This window comes from Microtus oregoni, unplaced genomic scaffold (genome assembly GCF_018167655.1).
Source record: "Microtus oregoni isolate MIOR12 unplaced genomic scaffold, Mior012 000050F_ref0000143, whole genome shotgun sequence".
NCBI classification, from domain to species: Eukaryota; Metazoa; Chordata; class Mammalia; order Rodentia; family Cricetidae; genus Microtus; species Microtus oregoni.
In genome coordinates this window covers 15,359,199-15,381,159 of record NW_024543256.1, presented here as the reverse complement: position 1 = coordinate 15,381,159, position 21,961 = coordinate 15,359,199, and the positions used below count along the sequence as shown (strand labels likewise).

Here is a 21,961-nt window from a genome sequence, read left to right as displayed (position 1 = left end):
CAAACCCAATAAAGTCATTGTCAGCAATTTGGAATTTGGCTAAATCCTACTTTGGTCTGTTATTGGTGCCCACCTGGGGTGAGAAGAAGTTTATTTGCCTCTCCCCAGGAGAAGTTTAATGTAACAATTCTAAAGGCCGTATACAACAAATAACGTCTTCAAAAAACAATCTGAATTTGGTAGTAATGTCCAAATTACAAAAACAAACACACAAAAGCCCTCACTAAGGTGAAGAGCCACCCTTCCTGAATAAGTGTGGCTACCACTATTCCCCCAAAGAGCATCTCACCACAGCAAATGAGGCACATCATAGAAAACTTCAACTGGTCAGAGGGATCAAGGGAGGAAATTAGTGAATTGTGGGGAGCCCAGCCCTACATCACCATTCCTGCATCTATGGCTCATGGGACATCACAGAAGAGGGGATGTAAAGAGTCTAGGAGCCAGAATACCAAGAAGTTTGCTGTGAAACAGTCAAGACAGCCATAATATCAGTATGGGACAATTTTATGGGGTCCCAGTCCTTTACAAAGAACTACTGGCCTCTCCCAGGGATGAACCCCCCTGTTAGCTGTTTGGTGAGAGTGGTCCGTCCTGAAACCATATGCATAGAAATAACAGAAACAGATTCAGTAAGTTGCATGTATGTTTGTGTGCACATACACAGACATACATATGTATGCATAAAGAAAAGTGGCCATCAACTTTGGAATTTGGGGCTATGGGAGGAGCTTGAGGGAGGAAAAACAAGAGAAAAAGAAATGCAATCTATTTCGATTAAAAACATTTACAAAACAAATTCTATGATATATAAAGTGTACAGAAAACAATTGTCTCTTTAATTCTGCTGTTTGGTTTAAGCAGTAATTTCTTATTACAATTCAGTGAGCTTTTAGTTGGACTGGCAGTTTGTTTGACATTTATGGTGGTTGGTTGCTATGGAAACAAATACCTTTTGTCCCCGAGGTCCTGGAGGTCCTTCTGGACCTGGAAATCCTGGCAGACCTGGATGGCCTTCCAAACCTGGAAATCCTCGTTCTCCCTATAATTGAACATATAAAAGAATGTAAAGGAAAGTCATTTGTGAACTTTTAAATACAAGCATAGTTGAATTTCAGAAAGTTCAAATGACTGTCATATGAATGTAACATAATATACTGATACTATATGTCCACAGTATCTACTAATATGGACAAATCCAGAAGACGTGAGCAGAAAAACATAAATCATCCAAAATGTATATAACATATAGTAAATGTAATCTCTTTACTACTTGAAGAATTAAACAGTATCAGACATAAAGTGAGGATATAATAGCAAGAGTTTTAACCTCAAGTCAATTATAAAGAAGAGGGAAAAAATAAGATTTTCACCATTTTAAGAGCTATATTATCTCAGATTATTGGATGGTCTGTTACTAGCAGAACTAGGACTAAAACTCTGATCAAACATTCCACTCAGATAGAAAAATAACAAGGAAAAAAATCTAGATTCAGTCTGTTTCCCTAAGTACAAAACAGCTGCATGTTTAGATCTCAGCTGGTATTTAGAAAACAGCTCTGTCAAAAGCAATGAGTATGCCATGTGCACAGCAATGGATATTTTCAAAGCAAAAGTGCTATCTGGGTTAGAGGTATAAAGAAGAATAAAGCAAAGACTGAAAATAGAGGATGCTGGCTAGCAGGGTGGCTAGGCAAGTAAAGGCACCTGCCACCAGGACTAATGATCTGACTGAGTTCAATCTCCAGGAGCCATAGAGTGGAAAGAAAGTCAACTCCAGAAAGTTGTCATCTGACCTCCACTGAGACACTGTGGCATGCACGTGTGCACATACACAAACACAAATTTAAAAATTAATTTTTAAAAATGATATGCATTTTTAATTGAAATTGAATTACATCATTTATATCCTTCCCTTTTTTCCCTCCAACTTCTATCTGGTGCCCACCTTTCAACCCTCTCATACCCTCCACTCTCAAATTGATAGGCTCTTTTTCTCTAATGATTTTTGTTATATACATATATGTATATGTATGCACATGCAAAATTTTTAAGGGAGGATGACTTAATTATGTTTGTATCAATTAAGATACAAACATACCTTTTTAATGTTATATCCTGAAATTCTCTCACATTATCACAGGACTCAAGAAAAGCAGATAATATATAGTAGCAAAAAGAATTAGAAGAGCAATTCTGAGACTTTCAAAGGTAGAATATTTGCTAAAGTATATATATATATATATATATATATATATATATATATTTCCTGTGCAAGAATGAGCTAAATGTAGGGTTTTCCAACTAATTTATAAAATGAATAATAAGAAACGTTAAAGGTAGTTGTGTGCCTACCTTTGCTTCCTAGGTATTCATTTGCTCCTTTTAAACCATTATAGATTTGACTATAATTTTCACGCATTCATAGACTGAACATGAAATGGTATGCCTATTTCTGAAAGTCAAACTGTAAAACATTTTTAAAAAAATCAAAAAGTAAAAATAATCCTGACTTATCCTGAATGCCTATGTTTGGAGTTTTAAAAATTCTTTGTCAAGTAGTATTTTTCACCCTTTGTTATCTTTCAAATATTAGTATTACTCTAGATTGTGCCATTGACTTCTCTCTTTCCCTGGGAAGTCGAAAACAGTAAAGGTAAGTTCTTATTAGCAAATCTTAAGGATTTCCACTGGCACTTCAAGCTCAATGTAAAAATAGTTTGCTTGTCTTGAGTGTTTTTCCTTTGCCAGATTCTTTAAACTCCTTCCAAGTTTTACTTCACTTGCCACTCTCCATGACAAGACAAAGTAAAATTGTTATTCCCATTTTATGTGTGAATTCATGACAAAGAGTTTTCTAATGTTTCCTAATGTAAACTTGATATATCGAACACCCCATTGTCTTTCTACCACATCTGCTCATCTGCTTCGGTCAGATATTATGCTGGACACCACCTTCTCCGTTAGCCCTGCATGGAAACCATCATGGCTTCTTCAACTTTGGATTCTTAGTGTCCAATAGAACAAATATTCAGGAAACAATCTATTCAATAAATGAACTTCCTTAATGGGTTACACAAAATTTTTAGCAAATATTTTTAATTCAAATCCAGAAAAAGGTAAAAATTCAGATTTTGGCAAATTATACAAAAGGAAACCATTTTGTGACAGTCTAATTCATTTTTCGTGCAGTGATATCAAACCTCCAGCTTCACAAACACAAGCCAAGCACTCTACCACAGAGCACAACCCAGCCCAGCAGTTTAAAAAGGTTAATTGACTGATTAACCGTGACTATGAGGCTTTGTAAGCATTTAGCCATCCTTCATCTTGCAGACTGAGAGAACTAAGCAGTAATAACGACATACATGGAAATTCACTATATGCTTCTTTTCTTTCAAAAGATGATCCCTTTCACTTTCTTCCTTCCCTTGTGATCCCAAATGAACCCCTTTTAATATTTTGACACTATAGAAAGAATTCTTGTTGCAAAGCTACTCCCTTAAACATGTTCCCCACATAAGTGTTATGTAGAACAGCATTCAGCAACTCTTAATAGCTGTTCTGTTAGGAGGCAGTGTGTTACAGGGCAGAATGGGACTTGAAAATAAGATTCAATAAAATAAATAAATGAACTTATAGCCACCAGGACCTTTAACACCTCTTATTATGCGAATGAATACTTCTATAACTAACTGGGGTGTTCACTAAAGATGCGGTCTCTAACTTTTCCTCAGATATAATTAGCGATATCCAGTCATTTTACTCATTTAAAGAAGTTTATTGAGTTACAAAGAAGGAAGAGTAATAATGGAAGATCTCTCTCTGTCTGCTAGTACAATTCTGCAATTCATTATCCTATTTTAAATTTCTAATTTTGATATCCGTTACTGACATACAAGGCTGGAAGAAAAAAAACCTCAAGTTAAATGTCATCTGAGGCATATTCGGACTGGACTAAGAGCTAGGATTTCTTCTTACTAATATTATTAAATTTTTAAAAATCCCTGTAAGGCTGGCTATGATGCCTCACACCTTCAGTCTCAGGACTTGAGAGGCAGAGCATTGTTATTTGTGAATTCAAGGTTATCCTGACCCACTTAGTGAGCTCCAAGCCAGCTTGGACTACATAAAGAGACTCTATTTTAAAACAAAACAAACCCAATTCACTGGTAAAGTAAAAGGTTTCTAGAAAGGATTTTCATCTATATTTCATTTTGTTGATTCTCCCCAATTCCTACTCCCTGTTTTCTTCTCATTTACTTGTCCTTTCCCCTGCTGCCCCCTAAGATTTTTGGGTCAATGTGCAATAGCTATTGCAGGTTTTGTTATTGTCTGGGGTTTTTACTTTTAGGAACCAGGGATGTGTCACAGTTGGAGACTGTTTGCTTATCTTGTGCAAAGCTCTGAATACAATTCCCAGCAAAAACAAAACAAAAACAAACAAAGAAAAAAACTAAAATTTAACAGAACTTCTATGTATGAAGCCTAAAATATTTATTATATGGTGTCTTATGGAGGACATTTGCTGATCCTACATACAGTCTCATCTTTATAAGTTCCCCTGTAATGCAGTAGAATTCATTGTATTTATTTGTGTGCTGACAAAAGCTTAAATCCATTCATAAACAGGATTTGATTGTTTTACTGAGTACATACCTTTTCCCCCTTTATACCACTGCACTCACATTTTGATCCAGGAGAACATCCGTGGCAGGCCTACAGGAGGAGAAGGAGAAATCATTGAATACAAACTTAAAAGCAAATATGACTTAGAACTTAAGTGAATTCACTAATTCAGACTTGTAGACTCAATACAAGAAAAAAATTTGAAAGGATATATATAAATGGCAATGGTATCTTATATATATTCAAGCTTTTGTTATATGCACTTCCCTTTCAACTTCCTTTTTAACAATGATCAAATGAAAGTTCTATAATTTTAAGCCTCTGTGGCTTCTAATTCAGTTCCTGCCTCCAGGTTCCTGCCTTGAGTTCCTGTTCGGACTTCCCTCAATGATTGACAGTGATTGGGTCATGAAATCAACATAAACCCACTCCTCTGCAAGTTGCTTTTGGCCACGGTATTTATCATAATAATATAAGGCATATTAGTTATACAATCATTACTACTTTACATGGGTACTTAGAATACACTGTTTTCGGGATTACATGTTAACTACATTTTAACTCTAAGAGTTTCATATAGGCTTAATCATCCTTCAAATGAGAAGTGTTACTATTGAAGACAAGAAAACTTGTTAGACACAAAGATATAAATATAAATAAACTCATACAAAACAGTAAGTTTAGGAACAGAAGCTAACACAAGATACCTAATTCTGGCTTATGCAAAGATGAATTATTGATTCTAAACTATGAATTTATGAAATTTAGAAACCACACATTTACAAATTCTTGAGAAAAGAATAGTCAACAGTCATAACACCTGGGGTAGACTGTGCATACTGTCAACAGTCATAACACCTGGGTTAGACTGTGCATACTGTCAACAGTCATAACACCTGGGTTAGACTGTGCATACTGTCAACAGTCATAACACCTGGGTGAGACTGTGCATACTGTCAACAGTCATAACACCTGGGTTAGATTGTGCATACTGTCAACAGTCATAACACCTGGGTTAGACTGTGCATACTGTCAACAGTCATAACACCTGGGTTAGACTGTGCATACTGTCAACAGTCATAACACCTGGGTTAGATTGTGCATACTGTCAACAGTCATAACACCTGGGTTAGACTGTGCATACTGTCAACAGTCATAACACCTGGGTTAGACTGTGCATACTGTCAACAGTCATAACACCTGGGTTAGACTGTGCATACTGTCAACAGTTAATTGCATCATCACAGAGGAACAAAGAGTAATGCTCATGCACAATGGCTACTAACGTGAGACTAATGTTTGACATCAGGAAGTGGATCTACAATTAAAGTAGCATGCACATGAGATTTTGTTATAAATAAAATTACATCTTTTTGCATTTTCAGACATTTGAATCAAAAGATCGTCCCCAAAATACAGATTCCAATACTAAAAATAATGCAAAACCAGCCTAATAGAATTCTTTTACTAAAAACAAAACAAAATTAATTCCGTTGCACATATACTTTTCCTTCCAAATATCTAACAATAGTACATAACTCTTAAAGTATAATTTATGAAGAAATAAAATTTTATATTCTTGTATATGCAATGTTTCTCAAGATTAATGATTTCATCATATTAAATATCTTTACCAACTAACATGAAGTATATTTTAAAGATAATTCTCCCTAAAACACTTAGGAATATAGAAAATTTGTTTGAATTTAATTTAAAATTTTAATTATAATCTATATATACCAAATAGGCTATAAAAACGACTCTGTTACTCATGGGATTTGAAAAAAAAGACCACCATAAAAGCCAACTCATTGTAAAACACACACCAACCACTAGGTGGCACTTTCCATGCAGTTATTAATGGAACGCCACAAGGGAATGGCCCTAATCAGACATCTCATTAGGTGGAAGAGCTTTCCATTTTTAAGCAGTAGCTATTCATATCGACAAGGTGCCTAATAAATACAAAACACAATGGTATATCTATGACTGGCACAAAATATGGAGACCTGAGTGCTTGCTGCCTTTAAGAAATTTGCAATCTAGTTTTTAAGAATCTTGCCATAAACAAATGAAAATGTAACTAAAACTAAGAGGAATGATGCTACAGCAGTAAAAAAGTGAAAAAGTAATAACACTCAAGAAATATTCCCCGATGTTTCTGTAGCAAGTGAATCGTTCTGAGACCATTGATAAGTTGACTCCACACTCTAGGGCTTGTTTCTCCTTTATAAAAAGCCAGTCATGGATAGTACCATTTCACTCCGTAGATTCACCAAGTAAAAGAAAGTGACTGGTATCCATGGTTATGAGAGTTAATAAAGCTAGTTGCCTTGAGGCTGAGAATTATTAATATCACGTGGAAGGTAGGCAGAAAATCTTTCTAAACTAGGAAAAAATCATTACAGCAAGCAATATGATTAAAGACAAATTTGGGTGAGGCAAATAGTGAGATAAAAGAACCATTGCGTATCTCAGTTTAAAAGACTTTGTAAGTCCACACGAAAAGTATGATAGGAAAGTGTGGTTGGTTAGCTTCTTGATGAGACAGTTTACAGCCCAGACAAGCATGAACTGGCACTGCTCTCACATCAGCCTCCCAAGTGGTAGAAAGGCAGCAGGGCCATCAATCCTAGTTTCATCTTCTCAATACTGAGGGGGAGAGCTTGTCTCTACAAGAGCACAGATGATTGTTAATGCATGAAAATTACTAATCTATAGTAATGTTTTTAGTTTTTATTCTGTGAGAAAAATATCAAAATAAAAATCAAGGAAGGTTTCTATTAGCCCATGTTAAAATACATAATAAAATTATATGTAACTATAATAATTAAAACAGTATGGAACTGCTCCAAGATTTATTGTTCAAAAATAATTAATCATTAAGTATATGGTATTAAGCATAGAAGATAATACTTTTAGATCTTAAAATATAACAATAAAAACATAGATTAGAATAGTACCTGAAATGTTATGGGCATTTTTGTCCTTTGCAGATTGAAACATTTGTGTATAGATAATGAGATATCTTGAGGGTAAGACCCAAGTCTAAACATAGAGTGCATTTTCTATTTCTTATATACCTCCAACACCCTCCCAAGCAGAGCTACCAAATGGGAGCCAATGTTCAAATATTAGTCTGTGGGGGGCATTTATCACTCAAGCCACTACTTCTAGACATGGGATAAAGGGAAATCAGATTATCTTTTCACGTTAAGATTTGGAATTAGGAACCTCAGCTAAGATAGAACATGTGTCATTTGTCTTTCTACCTTTGTTATCTCATTCAATATGATCTTTCCTAGTTCTATCCATTTATCTGAAAATGATTCATGATTTCATTTTTATCTATAACTGAATAGTTTTCCATAGTAGATATGTACCACATTTTCATTATTTTTTTTTTAGCTATTTTGAATACAGCAAAAATGAACACAACTGAGCAAGTATCTGTGGAATAAGATATTGGTTCACTTGACCACATGCCAAGGAGTGGTATTTCTGAGTCATAGGCTAGATTTATTTTTACATTTTTCATGATTCTCCACACTGATTTCCAGAGTGACTGGACCAATTTGCAACCCCACCAGCAGTGAGTAAGTGTTCTCCCCTCCAATTCGATTCAGCATTTGTTGTCAGTTGTTTTGTTGATCTTTATCACTCTGACTGGGGTAAGGCAAAATTTCAGCTTTCTTTTGACCTCTTTCCCCCATTGGCTAGGTACAATGGGAATTTTTTGAAATGTTTCACTGCTATTTGGTTTGTCCTTTGAGACCTCTCTTTTCAGGTCGGGCCCATTTTTGAAAGGGTCATATTTGTTTGTTTGACTGTTTATTTTTTGAGGTCTTTGTATATTCTGAATATTCAGCTTTTGTCAGACGTGCAGCTGGAAAAGAGTCTCTCCCACTCTGTGAGCTTCCTCTTCACCTGGTTGATTGTTTCTTTAGCTGTGCAGAAGTTCCAGTTATCATTTTTTGGGCTTTAATTCTTGGGTAAATGGAGTCTTACCCAAGGAGGTCCTTTCTTATACCCATATCACATAGGATAGTTTCTGCATTTTCTGCTAACAGTTTCAGTGTTCCAAATTTCAAGATGAGGTTAGTGATCCATTTGGCATTAGTTTTTGAATATGAAGATAAACACAGATCTAATTTCATTCTGCACGTGACATTCAGGTTTTATTTATTAAGAGTACAATTTTATTTGGAATCTTCTAGATTAAAACTTAATTACAACATGTTTCCCTTCTCTTTTCTCGCTCCAAACTATCCCATATACTCCTCCCTACTCTCCCTAAAATTCACGGACATATACTTTTCCCATCGCTGTTGGTGGAAGATGATTTTCTTCAGCTTATATTTTTGGCATCTCTGACAAATATAAAGTGTTTAAAATCTATCAATTTAATTTTGTTCCATTGGTCTACACATCTCTTTTTGTCAGGACACTATTGTTTTAATTGCAAAGGTTCTGTGATATATCTTGAGATCTGGAATGGTATTCTTTCCAGCACTGTTCTTTTTGTCCAGGATTGTATTTGGATATCCTGGGTCTTTTATGACTCCATATGAATGTTAAGATTTTTTTCTTCAAATGGGAAACATATTGAAAGGTAAAATTATAAAAAATTAAAAGAAAACATTGGATTCTTGATTTTTGCTTAGTCAGTTCCACTTAGAAATTCATCTAAAGGGCAAGAGAGGTGGCTAAACAGTTAAATGAACTTTCTGCTTTTGAAGAGGTTCAGAGTTTAGGTGCCAGCACCCATGTCAGAGGCTCACAACCACCTGGAATTTCAAACTATTCCATTCTTGGGCATATATCCAAGAGAAGTAGAATAATGTCTGTAAAAACATCTTATATGTGACTATTCATAACATCATTACAAATAATATTTGAAAGGATAAAAAACAACCCAAACATCCATCAAGGTGAACTTATTAAATAATATGTAGTATACAGTCAATAAAATATCATTTGACAAGGAAGAGGAGGGAGGTATTGTCTCATGCTACAACACTCATGAACTTTGGAAACATGGTATTAAGTAAAAGAAAACAAATACAGAATTTCACATTGGCATGAGTTTACTTACGCTAAACGTTGAGAATAGACAGAACTATAGAAACAAAGAGACAGGCATTTGCCTGTGACTGTTGTCAGTGGGTAGAGAAAGTTAATGAATGTGGTTTCTTATCATATTGCTAAGGAATGTTCTAAATTTTATTTGGTGAATGGCTATAAAATTCTGTACATATTCTCCAAAACTACTGAACATATGCTTTAAATGGACAAAATGAACTGTGTAAATTGTGTATCAAATATCCCGCCAAAATTCATGTAAAGAAATAAAATATAGGAAAATATACAGTCAAAAATTAAGAGGAAGTTAAGAAAATTGTCTACTTGAAAACTAACAAATGAGTTTTGCTCCAGTATTATGGGACAGTTCTAAGAATCAGACAGAAAAATGTACTACTCAAAGCCATAGCCTGGGCTTGACTAAGTTCCCCTTTCCACAAGGTGATGCTAAGCAGACAAATGAACCTTCACACAGGTCACACTGCTGGCTCTTGCTGAAGAGAAATCACGTATTTAAAGAACCTATGTATCTCATAAGGCACAGTAAATGTTTTTCTTAATATCTTGTTTTTATTATAGTATAAGGTAAACATCTGACTTTTTCTTGCAAATGGAGATAACTATCACTATTTCTCAAGTCATTTATTAGAAAACATCCTTGAAAGTAAAGTTCACTGGGAGGACAGCTCCTCTACTCCCAAGATGGACAGAGGAGGTCCATGGAAAATTTTCATCAAACATTATCTTGAAATTTGAAATTTTAAAAGAATAAACAAAAGCAGAACATAATAAACAGCTATAAGTGGCACTACCCTTTAAGATGATTCCTTTTCTTTTCGGTGATAATTTATTAGTGATTAATGGAAGACATAATTTGTGATGAGGTTGTTAGGTATGGTGTCATGCTGTCTGTAAGTTACTTTTAAAATAATCATTGGACATGCACATACACAGAAACACAAGGCATCAAGAGTAAGAAGTGTAAGGTAAATATAGGAAAAATCATTGACAAATACCGCATCTATATGAAGATATAATTGTTTTCATCACATAGTCTTACTATGTTTTGAAAATGCTAGTAAAATCTTAGGTAAGTACCTTGAGAAAAATGTTGGAAACAAATATCCTTAGAACTTCAAAAAAGGAAGCAAATTTCAGAATGTATGATATGACATTTATCAGAGACATCAAAAGCCTAAGATTACATAGAAAAGTTGAAATAAAAGATGAAAAAGCTATGCACAATAATAACCAAAGAAAGCTGGTATCACTATATTAATTTTAGACAAAAATGGATTTTAAGGCAGAACACATTACAAAAGATAAAACAAGGTCACTTCAAAATGATAAAAGATTTGGTTCACAAGGAAGACTTTCTAAATTAATAACATCTTCAAAATACATAAAGTAAAAACCAACAGATTTCTAAAAGTACACAAATCTATGTAGTTGAAGACCTTAAAGAAATCTCTCATAATTGACTGATGTAACATATAAAGAAAATAATCTGTGAGGGCATACAAATATTTGAACATCACTAATAAACTTATTCTAATGACCATCTATAATACAATGTATCCCTCAAATGATGAACACAAATTGATATGAGAAAAACCCTAGAAACTTCCTAAAATTGACCATACTCTGTTCTTTAAAGTATTTTAAACAAATGTAAAAGGTCAGAGGATCAAATACAACATAATATTTAACCATAATGTTATTGAGCTTGAGTACAGCATTCCAATCTAACTGAACAATATCAGAGAACAGAACAGAAAAGAACAGATAAAATTAGCCTAATTTTATTACTAAACTTACATAGGAGTGAGTGTGAAGGATAAGTTACAGATTTATTTTACCAAAGAGTATAGATGTAAAAACGCTACATAAAACATAATGAAGCTAGATTTAACATAGCACTAGTAATTTTCCAAGGAAAGGAAAGTTTAGGAAAGAAGTACACAAGTCACTCAGATTAAATGACTGAAGGGATAGAAAACCCAAAAGAATTTCTGCAGATAATAGTTTGATAAAGCTGTTGAATATAAACTAATATATTTACATGAAGTAGATTTTCATATGCCAGACAGTAACAGAGATTGTGTCCAGAGATGCTTCAGTGTAGTCTCCTAGGCTAGGGGAAAAGTGAGTGAAATAGACATACTATAGCCCTTTTTGAAACATAGCTTAATAAATGCATTGCAAGGATCAATAAAAGACCCACAATTACAACCAACAGTATAGCAGTAATATTCACATACCTAAAAAATGAAAACTTACCAATTTAATTGAAAATAGAATAATAATAGGGTGAAGACTGAAAAGAGGACATAAATGTTGATAAACAACAAAAAAATATTTGCAAGTTTTTACCCTTGAATAACTGACTGAGGGATTCAAGAGTGATGAAGAACAAGACTAATGATTTTTAGAACAACTTAAATTTGGGGACCATAAGTATACAGTACAGTACCATGTCATCCTAACATGCAATGGCTCTTCTTTAAGACACAATTAGAAGACATTATTTTAGTTGATTTTTTTTTTAAATAATTTTTTTTTATTAAGAAAAGAAGAAAAAAAAACATAAACAAAAAACAAGTTTCCACCTCCTCCCAGCCTCCCATTTCCCTCCCCCTCCTCCCACCCTTCTCCCCCTCCTCCCACCCTTCTACCCCTCCCCCCACTCCTCTCCCCCTCCCTCTCCAGACCACAGTTGATTTTTATTTTGTTATGTGTGTGTGTTTTGCCTCTATGGATGTCTGTGCACTACTTGTGTCCCTGGTGACCACAACGGCCAGAAGAGGGCATTAAATACTCTGGAACTTGAGTTAAATATGGTTGTGAGCTGCCATATAGGTGCTGGACACTAAACCCAGTTCCTATGGAGGAGCATCCAGTGCTCTTAAATGGTGATCCATCTCTATCAACATGGAGAAGAATGAAAATAGATCCATATCTATTGCCATGTACAAAACTCAAGTACAAATGGATCAAAGACCTCAACATAAAACCAACCACACTGAACCTCATAGAAGAGAAAATGGGAAGTACACTTGAATGCATTGGTACAGGAGACCACTTCCTAAATAGAACCCCAGTAGCACAGACACTGAGGGAAGTAATTAATAAATGGGACCTCCTGAAACTGAAAAGCTTCTGTAAAGCAAAGGACACAGTCAACAAAACAAAATGGCAGAGTACAGAATGGGAAAAGATCTTCACCAACCCCACATAGGGCAGAGGGCTGATCTCCAAAATATACAAAGAACTGAAGAAATTGGTCATCAAAAGAACAAATAATCAATAAAAATGGAGTACAGTGCTAAACTAAACAGAGAACTCTCAACAGAGGAATCTAAAATGGCTGAAAGACACTTAAGGAAAGGCTCAATATCCTCAGCCATCAGAGCAATGCAAATCAAAACAACTCTGAGATTACATCATACACCTGTAAGAATGGCCAAGATAAAAAACACTGATGACAACTTATGCTGGAGAGGTTGTGGGGTAAAGGGAACACTCTCCATTGCTGGTGGAAGTGCAAACTTGTACAGCCTCTTTGGGTATCAGTATGGCAATTTCTCAGAAAATTAGAAAACAACCTTCCTCAAGGCCCAGCAATACCACTTTGGGGAATATATCCAAAGGATGCTCAATCATACCACAAGGACATGTGCTCAACTATGGTCATAGCATCATTGTTTGTCATAGCCAGAACCTGGATACAACCTAAATGCCCCTTAACTAAACAGTGGATAAGGAGAATGTGGTACATTTATACAATGGAGTACTACAGAGCAGAAAAAAAAATAATGACATCTTCAAACTTTGGGGCAAATGGATAAATCTAAAAAACATCATTTTGAGTGAGGTAACCCAAACCCAGAAAGAAAAATATAATATATACTCACTCATAAGTGACTTTTAGACATAAAGCAAAAAAAAAGCCTACAATCCCAGAGAACCTAGACAACAAAGAGGACCATAAGAGAGACATACATGGTTTTAATGTACATATGATGTAGAAAAAGACAGGATCTCCTGAGTAAATTGGGAGAATGGGGACCATGGGAGAAGGTAGAAGCGAAGGGGAGAGAAAGGGAGGGGAACCGAGAAAAAATATATAGCTCAATAAAAACAATTTAAAAAGATAAATATCAATCCATCTCTCCAGGCCAAGACATTATTTCAAATTGAATTTTTAAAAAGAAGTTGTTTTGAACCTGATAAAACAAAGTATCCAATAGCAAAATCTTATTGAATTCAAAGCTAAAATTTTGGGATATTTTTCTATAGTCTTTTATTGATATCCTACCACAAGCCACAAATGTATCATATATCTTTATAATAAATGCTAAAAATAAAATGGTGAGAGGAATTGTAATAGATCTTATAAATTAACTAATGTATTCCTATCATTATAAATGTGAAAAACATGCAGAAAAATGCAGAGCCCATCAGTAGCAGAGGCAGAGCCAGAACCATTCCCTTGACTTTTCCAATATTTTCAAATGATTCTCATTTGCTTCCAAATCCTGAGCAAAAGCCAAGACATCTTGCCAGATTTTCTATGAAGAGGAAACATTTTCTTCTCACTATCATAAAAGTGTTCTTTAAAAATCAAATTATTGATGAACACATTAATTAGTTGGAAAGCCTTTTAACCAAAACAGCACCTGCCAGTTTCTCTATATTCAGAGCAAAAAATATTAAGTGACTCACTAAAATGTGAAGCAGGTGCAGGGGAGACAGTTCAGTGGGTATAGCACTTTCATACAAATTTGAGGAAAAAATGAATTTATGCTCTGGAGATGCTGAAGCATGCCTCGGGAGCCCGTATAGGCAGGTCTATTGAACCTGTCCATATTGGGTTTCACGGTCTAAGTTGATGAGGACAACTGACCAGGTTTCTTCCTCAAGAGGGCACCAGATCTCATTACAGATGGTTGTGAGCCGCCATGCGGTTGCTGGGAATTTAACTCAGGACCTTTGGAAGAGCAGGCAGTGCTCTTAACCGCTGAGCCATCACGCCTTTAAAACCAACACTCAGGAGGCAGAGTGGATCTCTGTGAGTTCAAGGCCAGCCTTGTCTACAGAGTGAGTTCCAGGACAGGTTCCAAAGATACAGGGAAACCCTGTCTCAAAAAAACAAACAAATGGGAGGAACTGGGGTCAAATCCTCACTACTTAGCAGTGCTATAGCACTGGGTATCTGCCATCCCAGTGTTTCTTCAGCAAGATGGGAGGTGGAGACAGGAGAATTCCTAGAAGCTCCCAAGGTCGACTAGTCTGTTGTAAGCAGAAGAGCAACAGATAACAAAGATGAAAGATGAGGACCAACGCCTGAAGTTTCTCTCTGACCTCTGAAAGCATGGAGTGGCACACACACATCCACACATGGACACACATGCATCACACACAGACACACATGCATCACTCACAAAAATACAATTAAAACTTGTCAGATGAAATGTTGATGCCTACAAGTAATTACAATTATAATATATAATATACTAATGATACTTGACTTCTTATTAAAACTTTTAATTTTATTAAGATAGTTGAAGAATAATATATATTTCTTTCTAGTCTAGAAACTGTGTTGCTATGGTTTATTTAATTGGGAACAGGCTGGAATTGGGAAGAAAATAGGGGTTATAGAAGGATGCCTATAAACTCACATTGATCAAAGTGAGTCCAAAGATTTGAAGACATCTGTGGTGGTTTGAAAGAAAATGGCCCTTAAGGAAATGGTGCTATTAGGCGGCATGGCCTTGTTGGAGCAGCTGTGGTCTTGTTGGAGGAAGTGAGTCACTGTGGAGGCAGGCTTTGAGGCCTCATATATGCTCAAGCCACTCCCAGTGAGATGGACCACTTCCTCTTGCCTCCACAGATGTAGAACTCTCAGCTCCTTCTCCAGCAACGTGATGATAATGAACTGAACCTGAAACTGTAAATGAGCCCCCTTAATGAAATGTTTTCCTTTATAAGAGTTTCATTGTTGCAGTGTCTCTTCACAGCAATAGAAACTCAAGGACAACATCAATTCACAAATGATGGCATTTCTAGCATTTACTCTGGACGATTTAGCAATTACTTCATTACTAATACTGTAATCTTCGAAATCCACAGATAAGTTTCTCAGATTAGCAACTGTAACTTTACATTTGGTACAAGGAAGACAAGTCTATGTCTTCCATTAGGTAGAGTTTTTTTTTATCTTTTATAAAGATGTATTTATTTTTAAATTTATTTCATTTGTGCAAGAATGTACCTGCACATATGTATATCACATGCATGTGGTACTAATGTAGAATAGGTAGGGCTTTAGAACTCCTGGAATCGGAGTTACACGCAGATGTGAGCTACCTAATGTGAGTTCTGGGAACTGAACCTGGGTCATCTGAGTTCTCTTAACTGTGGACACATCTGTCCAGTCATTGGGTAATTCTTTTATTTACAAGTACTTCTAGTAGAACTTACATGAAATGACACTCTTTTTTGATTAGTTAGGTTAGATAAATAGGACTTTTATATACAAAAATCACCTAGTCTAATTTATATTCTTGTTACTTCAAACTTGGGATAAGAAGTTGGTCTTGCTTAAGGTAACTTGTATTTGGTTTTAATTTATTTTTTGAGACAGTATTTCATTTAGCCCAGGCTAGTCTCAAAATTTCTGTGTTCACGACAATGACTTTGAATTTCTGAGCCTCATATCCCACCCCAATACAAGAATTGGAGGCATCTACCCTTATTTGTTTATGTTATAATCATAAAGTGTATTTTTAATGAATGTCATTCTGACTTAGGGTAATTTTTATATATAAAAATCCTATCATGCATGAAGCCCTGGGTTCACTCTCCAGGCAAATGATACTAATAATGAATTAAACTTAATAATTTTAAAGAAATGAAAAGTTAAACTCTAAAAATAGAACATGTTTGGTATAGTCTCTTATTGGGGTTTATAGATGTTTTACAGAGATGAAAATGTTTACTATCATCATATGCTCTGCATTAATTAATATAGAACTGGTTAAAAACTCATGTTGTAATGATTGTCTTTCAATATTTAAGCTTGGATGGAGCATGGCAGATTTAATTTTAAAATGTTGTTTAGAGAGGTGATTGGAGCAGTTTCTCAGTGGTTAATAGCTCTTATTGTTTTATAGAAGACCCAGATTTGGTTCCGAGAACTCACAATCATCCATAACTCCAGTTCCAGGGAATATGATGCACTTATCTGACCTCCAGGGGCAACAGGTGCACATATGGTAAACATGCTTGCGCACACGCACACACACACGAGAGAAAAAGAGGTGAGGTGAGAGAGATAGGGGCAAAACACACACAAAAAAAAGCATAAATACAAAATTTTTCTTTGTTGATAGGATCTTGCTACATAATTGAAGCTGAACCTGGAACTTAGTAATTAGACCACATTGCTCCCAAACTCACAATCCTCCTACCTCAGTGTCCTCAGTTTTGGGAGTTCAGGCGCGTTCCTTCATGTTTTTTGGTAAGAGCTCTATCACAGAACTACATCACCAGCAGTTTTTATTTATTTGAATACAGGATGCTACAATCAGTCATCCTTGAAATTGCAATTCTCCTGTCTCAGCTTCCAGAGTAGCTGAGATTATAGGGTTGTGCCACAACTTCCAATTACAAATTTTTAAACTAATATGCAAATTTTATAAATATTAATAGATGCATGTATTCATTACTGTGATTGTCAATATTATTAATGTGACAGGATCTAGAATCATCAAGGAGACAAACTTCTAGGTATCACTGAGACGGAGTTATAGCTTGTGTTTTGGTGGGAAGACAGACCCTACATGTCAGGAGCATAATTCCACTGGCTAAGATCCTGGATGCAATAAAAAAGGAGAAAGAAGTCTGTGTACTAGAATTCATTTCTCTGCTTCTGGACTGCCTGTAAGATGGAGTCTTTAAGAGATAGGAAAAGTCTAAAAAAAACACTGTTTTGCACAAAACAGGGTAACTTAGTAATTTAGCCTGTTCTTAACACATGGATTCTCAAGTATATTGTCATATTTCCTTATCACATATGAAATTACACATATAAGGTAAATAAATTAGGAAATTTGTGATAAGACCTTACAAAACAATAAAAACACCACTTGTATAGCTCTTTGCAATTTATAGGCAAGATGATAAATATTTTATCTCTGTAATAATTTTAGAATGTATCCAAATGTAGTGATCTATGTTTTTAAAATGAAGAAATTGAGGTTTACAAGGCTCAAATGACTGTTTAAGACCACAGAGTAAGTTGATACTTAAACTCTCACATCTTTTAATTCCTTGGCCTTTCTGTTTGGTTACAGCCTTTGTTGGACTACTCAAACTATAAATCCCCTCTTAATATATTCTATCAGTTCTGTTCCTTTAGACAATCCTGACTAAGAAACTTGGCCATCATAGATAAAAGCAGCAAGCAAAAAAACCACAGAACCATGATTATAAGAATAAAACCTTAGAGTTCCGCTGAGCATAAATATGTCTGGAATGTCTCCTATGAACCAATCAAATTCTGTGTTCTAAGTACGTTTAAGACCCACTGTGTCCAAATCCAGGGATCTATGCCCATGTAAAAATCCACTAAGATGCCCTAGGCCTACTTGTTGCCTACTTGTAGGAAAAAAGAAAGAAGAGATTGTTTTTTCCCTGAGGAGTGTACTCAAATATTTTGAATGGAATTACTTGCTGATCATCTTAGCAACTGCTATTCACAGTCAGAGGAGCTAATATGATATTAAACTCAACTACAGCTTTTAGTCAGAAAATGTTCTATATGACATCTCCTCACTTCATGCTTTCCAAGAAACAGAAATCACATAATCACATAAAACAAGAATGCTTCAGTTCTGCTTGTTTCATTAGTCAACAATGGGAAAAGACAAGTCATTTTAAATAATGTAACTGTGTCACTAGTTACATAATTACAACATATGAAGTGTGGAAAATAATATAACATTCCCACAAACCCAGCCAAACACAAAAGCCCAGTACCATACTGTAAAATTATATATGTGACACCACCTATATACTGTCAATATTTAGAAAACAACTAACAACTTTCTAGTAAAGTTGACAGTACTTTTTCCATACTCAGTCACATGGCACAATTTAATTTGTTGCATGTTGGTGAGGGAGGTCCTTCTGTCTATATATGGCTTTTATTGGTTAATGAATAAAGAATCTGCTTTGGCCTATAGCAAGGCAGAACTTAGCGAGGCAGGAAAAACTAAACTGAATGCTGGGGGAAAAAGGTGGTGTCAGGAGAAACCATGTAGCCCCACCAGAGACAAATGCTGGAACTTTACCCAGTAAGCCATAGCCTCATGGTGATACACAGATTAATGGAGAAGGGTTATTTTAAGATATGAGCTAGCCAGAAATACGCTTAAGCTATTGGCCAAACAGTATTGCAAATAATATGGTTTCTGTGTGATTATTTCAGGGCTGAGCAGCTAGGAACAAACAAACATCCTCATATAACGATATCTTCCGTTTTATTTAAACAGAAAAAAGGTGGTAATGTGCATTCCCTTCTGTATGTTATGAATCCCATTGGTTAATAAAGAAACTGTCTTAGGCTGCACAGGGCAGAATATAGGTAGGCAGGGAAAACTAAACTGAATGCTGGGAGAAGAAGGTGGAGTCAAGAGATGCCATGTAGCCCTGCCAGAGACAGACGCTGGAACTTTACCTGGTAAGCCACAGCCTTGTGGTGTTACACAGATTAATAGAAATGGGTTAAATTAAGATGTGTTAGCGAATTAGAAGCTAGAGCTAATGGGCCAAGCACTGATTTAATTAATACAGTTTCTGTGTGGTTATTTCAAGTCTGGGAAGCCAGAAACGGACAAGGGGCCTCCTACAACAGTACGCTCTTCAAAATGTATTGTCACTTTATATTATTATAATGACAAAAATGCGTCTTTTTCTTAGCCTTGCCTAGATGAGATCAGTGAACACAGTTGAGAAGGAGATGGCTGGCAAACAGATATAGAAGACGGACATGTAGAGTTTCTTATGAGAAAAAGGAATCATCTAGGATAGGCTTGTATAAAAGTAGCAACCATTCAGCAACTGGCTTTGAAATCTTACTTTAACATGAGGTTATATATCATCACTATCACTACTCCCTGAAGGGAATTCTGTGTGAAAAGTTCTAATATCTGCACAACAACTTTAGAAATTCAAGCCTAACTGGATAGCTATTGCATGCCCACATTCATTGAAACACTGAACTTGAAACAAAAACAATGAAATAAATGTGATATATTAGAAATTAAAATGGGGTGGGGTAGAAAGATTACTCAGTGGTTAAGAACATTGGCTTTTTCCCCAAAGGACCTGGGTTCAATTTCAGCACCAATATGGTAGTTCATAATTGCTTGTAACTCCAGTTCCAGGAGGCCTAATGTCTCCTTTGACCTCTTCATATATTGGGTATGCAAGTTATACACAGTCATACATGCAGACCAAACTCTCCTACACATAAAATAAAAAATTTAAAAAAGACATTAAAACAGTACCTCTAGTGAGGAACAGTTACAGATCTGCAATCAGACAAAATTGGAATAGAATGTATGATATCATTACCTGTACTAGATTTGTGGGAGTGAAATGTCTCTGTTAATAAGAAAACACAGGATATATTTCTAGTTACTAAAAACCTATAATATATAGGCACATAAAGAGATGAGGTATATACAAGTTGGTTCTATAAACATTTACATGAATCTTAATTATCTCAAAAGCCACGAGTATTGTTTGAGATAGAGAAATATTATACAAATATGAATTAGAATACAGAATCTACCCTATTTTGTAATTCAACTGGACAAACAGAGGCAAATAAATAACTGTTATGAAATAATACCAATAGGAAAAAAAATTCTATAATAAAAGGAAGTGTAAATTAACTGATGTGACTTTGGTGTGGTGGCACATGCTTGTACGGTTGATAAACAAAGATTGTGAGTTTGAGGCCATTTTAGTCTCCATAGTGGTAACGTTGTAGCATAAATAAACAAACTAAATAAATAAATAGGTATTAGAAAAAAGGGGAGCCACTGTAATTTGGAAGGGAAAATGACAAAAGAAAGTCAATCTGATTTTTATTGAAAACTTTAATGGAAATAATATGGTCAATTATGTATTTGGATGTTATAGTCAATACAATACAATAGAATTTAGACTATGTAACATCTATAATTAAACCAGTCCAGGTTGAGATTTTCTGTGAATGAAATCTATACAGAAGAATTAAAGAATGTAAATCTTACTCTCAAATGCCAACATTCTGAAAAGATAATGTCTATGAAGAATTGCAAAAATGAGAAATCCACTTTGCAAGCAAACTACAATGGGAAAGAAAATAGGCACATAACCAAATCAGAGATAAAACAGAGAACCCTGACTAACTTAGCTTTTAAAACATGTAAGAACATTGAATGTGGGAATGAAGAGAGGCAGAATCAAAATAAAAATATAAAGATGGAGAGACATAAATCTGAAAGAAAACTAAAAATCAAAATCTAAAAGAGACCAAAGTCTTTGGGGAAACCGCTGAGAAAAACAAAAGCAGCAAAGACTTGGATGCCCTGGTATTTGAATAACATTTTGTTCAGTTTATCTGCAAAAAAGAAGGTGGCCTTCAAACTAATGAGCATAAAAACCAATTCCTTATCTACGGGTAGACAATGTAACAGCTAAAAGAGCCACATTTTTAGATTTGAATAAATTCTGTGCTAAGCTATGTGAACTTTTTCATAAATACAGCTAAAGCATTTTTTTAAATATAGGAAGTAGGAAACAACACAATAAGATATAATACAATCAGAAAAACTTTTGCTAGTGTTAAAAAGAGAATGAATTACAAGGAATATAGAAACCATCACACAACCAAGTTAAGTAAGACAATAGTTTTGCATATAAGGGAACTAAAATAGCCCAGTTACTAGAATTCTCAGCAAGCACATATAAGTGAAATACTGAGCAAAATTAAAATTCAGCTCTATATGCTCCCTAATGTCCTACCCTTGAACCATAAGGGGGTTCTGCAATGCCTACATTCTCTGCTATATACCTAGCTACATTTCTTAATATTATCCTCTTCTCCAATTTTATTCTATTACCTAACTCCTGAAGTTAAACATAAAATTAGTACAGTTTTCCTGAGTGGCTGAGACTATTTTTGAGTTCC

At 35.1% G+C, this 21,961-nt stretch overlaps 1 protein-coding gene across 1 annotated transcript in view; it reads right to left on the bottom strand.

Moving 5' to 3' along the window:
* LOC121437119 (collagen alpha-5(IV) chain-like) overlaps positions 1 to 21,961 on the bottom strand; it is a 191,883-nt gene that overhangs the window by 127,887 nt on the left and 42,035 nt on the right. The window contains 2 exon segments of the mRNA XM_041636956.1: positions 953 to 1,042; positions 4,660 to 4,719. Coding sequence (XP_041492890.1) covers positions 953 to 1,042; positions 4,660 to 4,719 — 150 coding nt within the window.